The 12,757-nt window shown below is 46.2% G+C and overlaps 1 protein-coding gene across 4 annotated transcripts in view; it reads left to right on the plus strand.

The window, feature by feature from the left end:
* Ppm1h (protein phosphatase 1H (PP2C domain containing)) overlaps positions 1–12,757 on the plus strand; it is a 268,368-nt gene that overhangs the window by 189,500 nt on the left and 66,111 nt on the right. For all 4 annotated transcript variants that reach the window (NM_001110218.1, NM_176919.4, XM_030245116.1 and 1 more), the window contains one exon: positions 11,582–11,700. In NM_001110218.1, the coding sequence (NP_001103688.1) occupies positions 11,582–11,700 (119 nt within the window). The remainder of the gene's footprint in view (positions 1–11,581; positions 11,701–12,757) is intronic.

A 12,757-nucleotide genomic window follows, 5' to 3' on the forward strand; every position in this document is an offset into this window, starting at 1 on the left:
CTAGCCACTGGAAGCCTGATATTCAGTACTGAGTATTTGTGTGTGTGTGTGTGTGTGTGTGTGTGTATTATCAGGTATATAAATATTGAGTATAATTTCACTGTCCTTGCTCTGTTCCTATAACCAGTCCTAGTTCCCTCCCTGGGATCTGGGTTCCCAGTTACGGTTTCCATTTTTTCTTACCCTGCCAACGTCCTCAGAGCTCTGCTTAGCCCATAAAGGCATCTCTCAACACCATCACTGGCCTGTGTGGATGCTACATGGATGTTCCTAGCATGCATATATCTAAATGATGATGTTTCATTGAAAAAGAAAGATATAAAATATATTTAGCATATCAGATAAATACAAAATGTTCAGAAAAGTGTCCATACACTTTGTAGAAGGACATGGGTCCTATACGCTTGATCCCCCTTGGATTTGGTCCACATTTTTGTTTTCGTTTTAGTTGTTTTTTTATCGAGACAGGGTTGCTTTGTGTAGCCCTGGCTGTCCAGGAACTCACCATGCAGACCAGGATGGCCTCCAACTCAGAGAACCACCAGACTTTGCCTCCTGAGTCCTGACACTAAAGGCGTGGGTCACCACACCCAACTTTACAAGTTAGCATCCCTATGAAATGTGTCTCGGGAAAGAAAAAAACGTAGTAATATATGCATATTTATGAACTGCCCAGGTATGAGAAGTGGAATGTGACAGACCAACATTATTCATGACTCTTAGAACCTAAGAGCCAGGAAGTCATTAAGTTTTATTGCTTGAAGCAATCTAACAAACTTTCCCAGGTTTTACACATTTTTGAACATTGGAGCTTGTTGCTTTGAGTAAAATTGAGACTTAAAACTACAAAATCACTTGTGGGGCACTGGCCTCCAAAATGCTGGTGTGAGCCATCCTTCCATCAAGCCAGGACAATACAAATGAAGCCATTCCGGACGTGACACTTGGGTGCTGGTTGGACAAGCTGGAGGAAGTTTCCAAATTCCCAACTCGTTTGGCCACTGTGTATTTGCCAACCAAATGACTCCCTCCCTGAAGGCCTCACAAGAGTTTGCAGCTTCTCCATCCCCTCATGGGAGCCACGCCCTTCCCAGTGACTCTAACTTTCTCTAAAATCATTAAAACAAGTCTCAGTGAAGCTCTTCCCAATGCTTTAAAACCTCGAGTAAACCTTGGGTGTCTCCTAAAAAGTTGTAGTTTGTAGAAGGTTCTGTTGTTTTGTCTTTAATGAAAGCAATCTGGGCAAAGAATATGGGTCAGGGGTAGAAGAACACTTACCCATCATACCCAAAGGTCTAATAACATAATCTGTGTCCAGTGCTAGAAATAGTCACCAACATATAAGTTTAAAAGAAATGCCCAGATAACATTTTTATGATATGGTGATGGCTTTGGACATATATACTTTAGCATGGTACCTGTAAGGCCTGTGATTGTCAGTTTTTGTCAACTAGTGTCACCTGGGAAGAGGTACCCCGACTGAGGAATTACATCCACTGAAATTGTCTGTGGCCCTGTTGGTGAACATTTTCTTGATTCATAATTGATGCAGTAGGGCCCAGCCCTCAGTGGGTAGTGCCACCCTGGGCAGATGGCCCGGGCTTATATAAGAACGCAAGCTGAGCAAGCCATGGGGCACAGGCTCAAACACTGCTCCTCCATGGTTTCTGCTTCAAGTTTCTGCTTGAGTTTCTGCCTTCAAGGATAGACAACGACATGGAAATGTAAGCCCGATAAATCCTTTCTGCCCCAAGCTGGTCTTGGTCAGTGTTTGATCACACCATCAGGAAGCAAAGTAAGATGCAGATGTAGACTTTCACAGTGCCATAAGAAACGAAACACTAACAAGCAGAAGCTGCCTCCCTCAAACCAAGCAGGTGATTTTTTTTACACGTTGTGGGTTTTCTGTCTCATGTTAGCATCTTGTTTTCCCTTAAGCAGCCATGTTTGCTCTGTTCTTTGAGCTGCATTGGTTTAGTGCCGTTACCTCCAGGGGATCTGCTTGGTGCAATTTGAGTGAGCTAAGTTCCTTTTGGAACCATTGGGTTGATCGCTGTGATGTAAGCTGTGACTTTGAAGAGCCGTGCGTGATCAGGAGGTATTACGGGTACAGACGGCTGCTGATAACTACAGAGCAAACATGGTTATGATAGAAAAGGCGCCATGCTGGGGTTGCTGTGACAATTACCAAAAGAGAAGGAAGAGTCACCATGGTGATAGCGAACTCCATAGGTGTGGCAAGAATGCCAATGTCCCCTCATACCCAAGATTCTTCCCCACATACATGTTAGCATAGACAAAGTTGGAATGTCTTACAGATGTGAGCATGCGCAAGCATAAATGAGTGGACACATATGAAGACAGGATGATTTTTTTTTCTGCTATCCCTTTATGAGGGTCATAGAGGGGCCCCTATAATGAAAGACAGAATGACAAGAGATAGGACAGAAATTATCCCTCTAATTCGAACGTTACTTACACATAAAGCACCTTATAAGACAATAAAGATTCAAAGAAACGTGTAAATGTCTATTGTGATGCTCAGGACTGATAGAAAGTGGACATTTCTGGCTGCAGAGACGGCTCAGTGATTAAGAGCGCCGTTGCACTTGGGGAAGGTCTGGGATCTGTTCCCAGCATCCACAGTGATCATCTTACAGCTGCCTGTAACTTCAGTTCTAGCCAACACCCTCTCCTGGTGTCTTTGAGCACCACAGGCACCCTGGCATACACATAAATTAAATAAGAGCAGGCGTTCATGGGAGATTAATGGGGGCTGATCACCTAATGGGATGATGCCAGGAAAGTTTAACAAGACTTCTGACTTTAAAAGAAAAAAAGTAACGAATATGTATGTGTTTCATTTTGAGTGTGAGAGTGCAGGTATGTGTCGAGGTCAGAGGTCAGTGCTCTCCTGCCTCCTTGTGGAACCCAAGGGTTGAATTCAGATTGTCAGGCCTGTGCGTGGGGTCCTCTGGCCGCTGATCCATCTCACTAGCTTGAAAGATTTGTTTATTTAACTTCTGCTGTGGTACATCTCTTCATAAACAAAGATGTTTGTTCCTTCACGGTCTAAGGGTGCCTCTGTGATGGGAGTCTTATGGAAAAGGGTCAAGGGAGAGAAAGAAAGAGAGCGTGTGTGTTTCTGCCATCTTCTGAGCATGCTAATTCTAGGGTTGTGTGTCTGACCCTATCACAGACTTCCAGGTGTTGGGGTGAATTCCTCCGGGGGGGGGGGGGGGGGGGGGAAAGGAACCATTCATTAATCTCCTTTGGATCAAACTGGTTTTGTGGAAAGAGTGGGGGGAGGCAGGAATCAGACTTGTTTTGCCACATTCCAGAAGTGGGAGTCTGTAGAGCTGGCTGTAGAGCTGGCTGTAAAGGCTAAGCTTTGAAGTGAGCTGTAAGCCCTGGCTATTTGAGAAATGCAGTACCCGTGATGCTCTCCTGAGATACGGGACTTGGTGACCTTGACTCTGAAACACAGTGATAGCTGTTGGGAAGCTTAATGTGGGGGAGCCTTAAGCAACACACAGACGGTCCTTTGTTGGTGGTTAGGCTTAGGAATTTGTTAACCTGAGGATTGAGTGACAGTCTGTAGATACTGTACTGCAAATCTTAAATTCTGTTTGGAGATAGAGGACCACTATATAGAGCAGGCTGGCCTGGAACGTGTCATCCCCCTGCCTCACAGCCTCACGTGCTAGGACTACAGGCACAGACCACATCCAGCTGAATTTTGAATTTCTGTCTTTTTCCTAAGCTAGAGATATGCAATATTGCTCTCCCATGATGCTTGGTGGCAGCAGCAGCAGTGAGCCCCAACTCCCGAGCAGCCATGAAACCTCTGGGACTCTCAGTGGAGACTCCATAGTTAGGACTGTCATAGTTAGGACCTTCAACTTCACAGTGGCTGTACTGCAAGCAGTTGTACCTGAGTTCATTCAGGTTTCTATTACCTGTATAGCTGTGACTCTGTGTGATGTGTTTATAAAAAGATAAAGCGGTATAAGATATGTTCTATTGGTATGTGGTGAGGTATGGGAGGAGGGGATGTCTGAGCAGGCTCATGCTGAGATGCTCATATCCAACCTTTGACCAACCACAGGGCAGTATAGTATAGACTAGAGTTTATTCAGGGCGTGGGAGGGGAGCTAAGAGGGTAGGAGAGGCAGAGAGAGAGAGAGGGAGAGAGAGAGTAAAGAAACAGAGGCCTGCCATGACCAAGTGGGGAGAGGGGGAAGGGAATGGAGAGAGAGAGGAAGCAAGAGAGCAAGAGGCAAGAAGGCAAGAGGGAAGCAAGAGTAAGAGAGGGAGGAGGAGGCAAGCAGACCTTTTTATAATGGGCCAGGCCTACCTGGCTATTGCCAGGTACCTGTGGGGTGGAGCACACCTGGCTGTTGCCAGGTAACTGTGGGGTGGAGTTTAGACAGAATGCTAGCAATACAAGCTTACAACCCCAGCATTGGTGGATGGAAACAGTTGGATCCCCAGAGTTCACTACCCAGCCAAAAGTTCTCTTCAATGAGTGCCCTTGTCTCAGGGCAGTAAGGGAGAGCGACAGAGCAAGACAGAGGAAAGCATTGCACGTCCTGCCCGGTCTCTACATGAGCAAGCACAGACATGTTCACCTACATACTTATGTACACACACCACAAATATACACAGTGATAGACGATGAAAATTCGTCTTAAAGGAACTCTTTCCAAGGGGAGTAAAGTAAAATTTTAAAGTGGTACTAGCGCATCATCTGTTTCAGCAGCAGCCCCTAGTTTTTTACTCTCTGAGATGTAGGAGAAGGGTGTGGCGCCCAACTAGCATCCTGCTCGCTCGGATGAAATGCAGCATTGCCTTGTTATCACTGGGGAGGGCATGCAGCTTGGTGAGACTGTGAATAGCTTTCACACGGGAGTTCCCCGTGTCACAAGTGGCTCCAGGTTAAGCTCCTTTGACCCCTGGTGACTTGGAAAGGTGTAGCAGCTCCAGTAGGTAAGAAGCTATCTGAGGAGTTGCCAGCTAATCCAGAGGCATCTGTGTCAAAAAGGCTCCCAGTACAGTAGCAGTAGTCAGTGGATCGCTTCTTTAATCAAGCTGGCAGTGGCTATGAGGTCCTTGCTACCTGCCCCAGTGTTCTGGGTTCCCAAATGAAAGACACACACACACACACACACACACACACACACACACACACACAGAGAGAGAGAGAGAGAGAGAGGGAGAGAGAGAGAGAGAGAGAGAGAGAGAGAGAGAGACTGACTTATATTTTAACGTGCCTTAAACAGCTCAGTGGCTGAGCCACTCACAAACCTCCACGTAGCTAACACCTCCCCTCTGATACTCCTGAGTTATTACTTACTAAACTCTATATTTCATCATTGTTGCCCTAGACCCACTGGGGGATTGGAGAGCCTGGGGCTTCTCTTCCTAGCTCTTACATCAGTTGGTTGTCTCTCTGCCCCTCCTTCTCAGGCGTGGCAGCTACTCTCCCCCCCCCCCCGCCCCCCCCCTCCATGTCGGCTCTATCTCTTCCTCTCCTTCCTCGGTCCCTAGCCTAAAAGTCCCACCTCTGTCTCCCTGCCCAACCATTGGCTGCTGGAGACTTTATTTATCAATCCAAACCAACTGGGGGACCCTCAGCTTCTTATGTGCAGACATGCTGATTTTCGTGCAATTTTGAGGACCCAGTTAACATACTATAAGTAGCGTTAGACCAAATCCAGAACAAATACTAGCAAACGTGGGCACATGGGTGCCTGGCTAAAGCACATCCAAGGGCCTACTCATCCTTCTGTTAGGAGACAAAGCTCCTGGATCTCTGTGTATCTGCCCTTGGGGAGGAGAGGAGACTGTTAACTCTCTTATCCATTGCTGTGTTCATAGCTGATGACCGGACCACAAGAAAATAAAAGTGTCTGAAAGTTATTTTAATATAAATTGCCTATGACACCGGATGCTTGGTAGGCAAAGAGCCAAAGGAAATACTTGTACGCTCTGTGGCTAGCCATGTGTAAGACCGCTTGGAGAATGAAACGATAATAAAGTAAGAGAGTTAACATGACAAGTGCACATCAGTCATATTGATGGTATCCTTGACGTTTCATCCACCGTGCCCAAAGCAAGCCGTCCCTCTGATGGGCTCCTCCCCTCCCCCTTCTCTGTGTCCTCTTTCTATTCCCCCCCCACACACACACACACACCTTACTATCCTACCAAGCCCATCTCTAACTCCAACCTCAGCCTCCTGAGTCACAAAGATTACAAAGTGTGCTGCACGGTATCTGCCTGGAATAAGAGTCTTCTGACCTGTTTTCATCAGAAAGTCGGCTAAGCTCTGTGGCTTTGGGAAAGGGATGAGGAGCAACCCTTCCCATCTCTACGAATTGCGCATCACCCCCACCTCTTAGCACTGTGATGGATATTTGAAGTACATCAACTTAAAAGGAGAAAAACGTGCTATTTTGATTCACAGTTTCAGAGTCTTAGGCACACAGGTTGCTTGGGCTGATGCTCTTGAGTCTGTGTGAGGCAGAACATCACTGTAGAGAAATCTGTTCCCCTCTGGTAGCCAGGAAGCAAACAGATAAGAGGGTGCCTCTTTAAGGACACTTCCTTGGCCCCTTGGTCACGGAACTTGCTTCCAGTAGGCCCCACCTCTCTTTTGAAATTAAAAAAAAATCTTTTGGGGGTTTTTAGAGACCCTCAGATGTTTAGTCCAGGCTAGCCCTAAACCTTAACCTTCTGAGTACTGAGATGACAGGCAAGCCCCACCACCTCCCTTTAGTGCCACAGGCTGGTGACCAGGTCTTCAGTCACTGGTCTTTATGGGACACTCTCAGATCATAGCTGCTCGGTTTCCTCAGAACCCAAGGTGCTGGTTTTGAGCTCTCATATCCATCGTCCATGGCCCTCTTCGTTACCCCAGTTGTGAAAGCCCCTGATCTGAAAAGTGTGCTGTGGATTCTGTCCTGTTGGTTGTTAATACACATTGTGCCGAGTATCTGGATAGACACAGTGGTGCAGATTTTGTATCACTGACTGGGTGATCTATAAAGAACAGATTTTTTTTTTCCCCTTCCAATACTGGAAGCACAAGGTCAAGGTCATGGGATCTGAGCTTTTTTCCTACATCCTCACATGGCAGAAAGCAGGAGGGAAAGATGTTAAAATCCATGCCCCCAACCCTCGGTATGACGGCAGCAACTGGTCCTGAACACCTCCCAGAAGCCTGTTCTCTGAAGTGCTAACGGCATATGAGTTTGAGCCTGTTACACATATAGACCGTAGCACATACTCATTTACATAAACGTATATCATACAGAGTTACAACACACGTAAGCCTCCACACTCGCCTATACCTACCTCTTCTTCTTCTTTTTTTTTTTTTTCTTATTTGTTTTTCATTTTTGAGACAGGGTCTCTTTGCTTCTGGAACTCACTCTATAGACCAGGCTGGCCTCCAACTCAGAGATCTACCTGCTTTAGCCCGCTAAGTGCTGGGATTAAAGACGTGCGCTGTCACTGCCTGGCATGTGCCTGTTTCTTAATAACCTGCTTCTTTACAGGTAAATCAAGTGTGTTAGGGCATCTGTGAGTTCATACTACTTTGTTTCGGATTGAGGAGTTTGTCTGTTTTTTTTTTTTTTTTTTTCCTGTGAGACTGTCAGATGTATCCTTGCACCATGCCATGTGCAGATCTGCGTTGTATTTATTTCTAACTGCCACTTCAGATTTCGTGATCTAAGAGCAGACACCAGCAAGGCTTTTGGGGGCCTCTTACCATCTGTGTAAGCATGTGGGGGTGTCGACAGCCCACACAGGGTGGGTGGGAGTTTCAAACGGGGTGTTTAGCTCAGGCCCAGAACCACCCAGTCCTAGCTCATGTACTTGAATTTGGTGCCTTGACTTTTTAAGGCCTGTTCCTTTGGGTTTTGTTTTAGTTTGGTTTGTTGCTTGTTCGTTTTGATTGGTTTTTAAATATTTGGAAGTGAACTTTTTAAAAGATTCGTTTATTTTACTTTCTGGGTATGAGTCTTCTGCCTGTAAGCGTGATTATGTACTGCATACATGTATGGTACATGCGAAGGTCAGGAAAGGTCGTCCACTTCCCTGGAGTTGGAGTTACGGGTGATTCCGAGGCCCTTCGTAAGTGCTGGAAACCAAACCCAGATCCTTGTACTTAAGCTGCTGAGCCATGGCTCCTGCCCCATCTCCTTGTTTTTTAAGTTGCATCCATGTCACGGGGTTTGTGGAATGGTTGAGTGAGATACGGAAGGTGAACTACTTGTATAAAGCAAATGTAACCCCTAAATCAGTCAGTCCAACCTGGGGATAGGAAATGGACCAGACCTCCATGCTGGCACAGCTTTGCAGTCGGGAAAGGATGAGGGTACACGAGGGATGCCCCTGCCTGCTGCTCCCCAAGGTCAGTTCTGTGTTTTCTGTTCCTGTTTGTTTGTTGTTTTGCTTTGTTTCATTTTTTGGATATTTTTAAGATTTATTTATTTAGTATATGTAAGTACACTGTGGCTGTCTTCAGAAACCCCAGAAGAAGGCGTCAGATCCCATTACAGATGGTTGTGAACCACCATGTAGTTGCTGGGATATGAACTCGGGACCTTCGGAAGAGCAGTCAGTGCTTTTAACTGCTGAGCCATCTCTCCAGCCCTTTGTTTTGTTTTTAAGACAGGGTTTCTCTGTATAGTCCTGGCTGTCTGAACTCACTCTGTAGACCAGGCTAACCTCAAACTCACAGAGATCTGCCTGCCTCTGCCTCCCAGTGCACACTACCACCCCCCCCCCCAGCACCAGTGGATCAACCCTAAGGAGCGACAACATCCTAACTACCCTTTGGGCGTGGCTACTGCATAGGCACATCACTGGCACAGTCACACAGGGCCTTGTGTTTAGTGTCATGCACTCCTGTCCCTGTGTTGAAATTCTCTACTTTGGTTCTAGGGCTGACAAATTAAGTAGTGGTTCCTCCTGCCCTAAGATTTTTGGAAGGACGTCATAATGAGAGAACTCAGAAAGCACTAAACATTTGCAATCATTACATGGAATTAAAAGTCACCTTTCTCTTTCTTTGTCCTTCTGTGTATGTGTGCGCTTGTGCATGGGTGAGGACGTGCCAAAGTGAATGTGTGGAGATCAAAGGTCAGGTACCAGTTCTTACCTGCAACCCTGTTTGAGCCAGGGTCTCTCGGGGTGAGCTTCCAAGCTCCTGCCTCTTGGCCTCGCAGCTCACTGAGGAGTACTGGCATAGCAACCACACATTACCACGCCTAGCTTGACCTGGGTTTGGGAACATGAACTTGGGTCTTCATGGTGTGCTACCTTACCTACTTAGCCATCTCTCCAGCCTTCCTTGTTTTCCATGAGCAAATACAATCGTGATGAGCGCATTTAAGATATCTAATTATGAAAATGTCAGTTATAATGTCACTTTAAAGACAATGAAACCAGGGCTCAAGAGATTAAAGAACTCATTAAGATCACAAAATTTGTGATGCAGAGCTCATTGGCTTTGAGCAGCACCCTCCTCCACGGCGTGTTCATTTTCTTCCTACCCAGGAAGCTTTATATCCATGAACCTGGCATTTAAGCATCCCTGTTACCAATCAGAGCCCCTCGGAGTGGGCATGGCTCCTGTACGGGCTGCCTTTGTGTCAACTTGACACAAGCTGGAGTTATCACAGAGAAAGGAGCCTCCCTTGAGGAAATGCCTCCATGGGAACATTTTTCTCAATTAGTGATCAAGGGGGGAGGGCCCATTGTGAGTGGTGCCATCCCTGGACTAGTAGTCTTAGGTTCTATAAGAAAGCAAGCTGAGCAAGTCAGTAAGCAGCACCCCTCCATGGCCTCTGCATCAGCTCCTGCTTCCTGACCTGCTTGAGTTCCAGTCCTGACTTCCTTTATTGATGAACAGCAGTGTGGAAGTGTAAGCTGAATAAACCCTTTCCTCCCCAACTTGCTTCTTGGTCCTGATGTCTGTACAGGAATAGAAACCCTGACTAAGACGGTTCCTACCAGATCTGGAGCCTTTTGGAGTCCTACTGGACAGGAAGACAAAATCTCTTCATCATCAGTCCTCCTCCCTGTGTCTTGCCATCCTCACTGCTCTGCCTGGAACTCCCGCATGAGAGATGCCCAGCCTGGCGATAGTTCAGCTTGCTTCCTTCCTTCCTGATAGCAAGAACTTCTGGAGGCACTCTCTAGTACCTCCAGATCATAAGCATCAGCAGAGATCTGCTGCCTCGGGAAAGAGGCTGTGGGAAATGCCTGTTGTAGGTTGATCATCCCCGATCCCAAAACCCAAAATCTGAAATGCTCCCAAACCTAAAAATGTTTTGAGTGCTGACATAATGCACTAAGTGGAAAATTCCACACTTGACCTCACACAATGGGTTGTAGTCAGAACACATAACTGAAGCCTTCAGGCTGTGTGTATAATACATTTCTGAAACACAAATGAATTTCATATAAACTTGGGTCCTATCCCTAAGATTTCACATTATGTATCTGGAAATATTCCAGTTGTGACCCCCTCCCCCCACAAATACTTCCTGCCCTAAGCATTTCAGGTAAATGATACCCAGCTTGTCCCAGTTAACCGAGGAGGTGGCCATCTGTTCTGTGACAAGAATCCCTTGCCTCCCTACAGTGGCCAGTGAGTGACCCTGCCCACTCCTCCCTGCCATAAGGAGAGCCAAGCTCTCATGCAAGAATTGGGCATGGTGTTCCAAGGTTCTAACACAGGCATGAGGGTCTGTGGCTTCAGTGGGGAAGTTGGAATGTGACCAGTCCATCTCTTGGATAGCTAGGTTTGCCTTTTAACCGTAACCATGAGACTGCTCTTTCAAAACAACCCTGGGTATGGCTGTGTGCTGGAGACTCTTTTAAGGTGAACATAGATTTACAGGGAGGGAAAAGGAGAAGCCGTCTGTTGCGGGGAGGGAGGAGGAATAGTATAGGGAGGGAAAAAAAAAAAAAAAACCAACTACAGGGCCAACTGAAGGAAGAATGGGCCCAGCAGACGCTCCTGTCTGTGTGTCTAGTCCCGCTGTTAGGGATCCGACTCGTGTGTGTTCTGGAGACTCTCTCGCAGGTTTTCAAAGGCAAATCCATGGGAGGTTCTGTTAAACTAGAAGAGAGCTGAGGTGGGTTGGGAGGAGTCAGGGTGACCTTGCTGGCCTCAGTCTGGCCAGCATACATTCCGGAAAGTAAAACCATCTTGAATTTGAACTGCAATCTGAACTTTAAAGAAGCCTGCTCTCTTCCCTAAGCCATGGGCTGTGCGCTCCTTTGATTACAATTAATGCATCAAATGCACGCCTTTGATGACAATTAACTTATCGAGTGCCACAGCGACAGCCCTGGTAAGTCCCGGGCAGAGTTTTTATTTACTTGCCCTCTGTTACTGTTTTAAGTTCTGAAATGTATCTAATTCCTTCAACATAGAAGACAGTTTTCCTGTTTTTGAAGTGAGGCTTGTCTCAATTTGCTAAACATACTCGAGTTTTATTTTGTCTTCTAAAATCTGTCTGTGGCTTTTTCTTTTTTTCTTTTTTCTTTCTGCTATTAGGCGTTCATGCAGCCCCACTTGCTGGGAAATGAGTTCACACATTTGGAGTTTCCAAGGAGAGTGCAGAGGAAGGAACTCGGGAAGAAGATGCTGTACCGGGACTTTAATATGACAGGCTGGTAAGAAGTCACTTCCCTGTGCCTAGGCACCACCACGTCATGTAAAGTCGCCAGCACAAATGCAGCCAGGGACCTGGGCTCACAGTGAAGGACAAGAGTCCACAGCCACCTAGGACCAGTGCTCGGATCACCCGTGTGACTTTGCCTCTGCCTTTCCGAGGCGCTCCTCAGGGACACCTGGTATGGTGAACCTGACTCCATTCCTGACTCACGTGACCCAGTCATTTGGAAGCTTTGTGTGTGTGTATAGACACACACACACACACACACACACACACACTCATACACAATATTTTTAGAACATCAAGGAGCGAGAAGGGCACAAGAGAATGTGACGTAGTGAGCCCTGTGGGCTTGAGTTTGAATTTCAGTTCATGAGTTTCTGAATGAATGAGATGGGTAAACTAACCCAAGAGCCTATTTATATTTCATGGATAAAGTATGAAAAGGGTATCCCCTTCAAAGGGTCACTGTGAAGCCTGCGGGAGATGAGCTATTTTCTTTACAGGTGCCCCTCTGTATCCATGAGAGATTTATCAGCTCCAGGATCCTCTACAGGTATCTAAAAATCGGACACTATCCAAGTCCCTCATAGAAATGGCACACTGTTTGCATTTAGTCTATGCATAGCTTCCCTTTACATTTCAAGTCCTTGAAGACTACTTAAAATACTCAACTCAAGGTAAATGCTATGTGAGTGGTTGGTATATCATTTAAGAAATTATGACAAGGAAAAAAATTCTGGGCATTTTTACTACATATGCTTTTTAAAATATATTTTCCATCTGGGAATGGTTGAATATAGACTTATACAACCCACATAGAGTAAGGATATATTTGATTACATTCAGAATGAAATAAGAGCTCTTGGCATGGCGTGCTCTGTTCCCCAAACACACCTACACAAGCACCAAGACCATGGTCTACAGCTGACCAGTGTGGACTAAGATCTTATTCTTTCCGTCAGAATAACGGGAGGAATGATGGAGTTAGGTGAAACAGGGTTGGTGTGAGAGCACCACCTCGAACGTTGAAGTGAGGGTATGTGATGCGCTCT

This window comes from Mus musculus, chromosome 10 (genome assembly GCF_000001635.26).
Source record: "Mus musculus strain C57BL/6J chromosome 10, GRCm38.p6 C57BL/6J".
Lineage (NCBI taxonomy): Eukaryota > Metazoa > Chordata > Mammalia > Rodentia > Muridae > Mus > Mus musculus.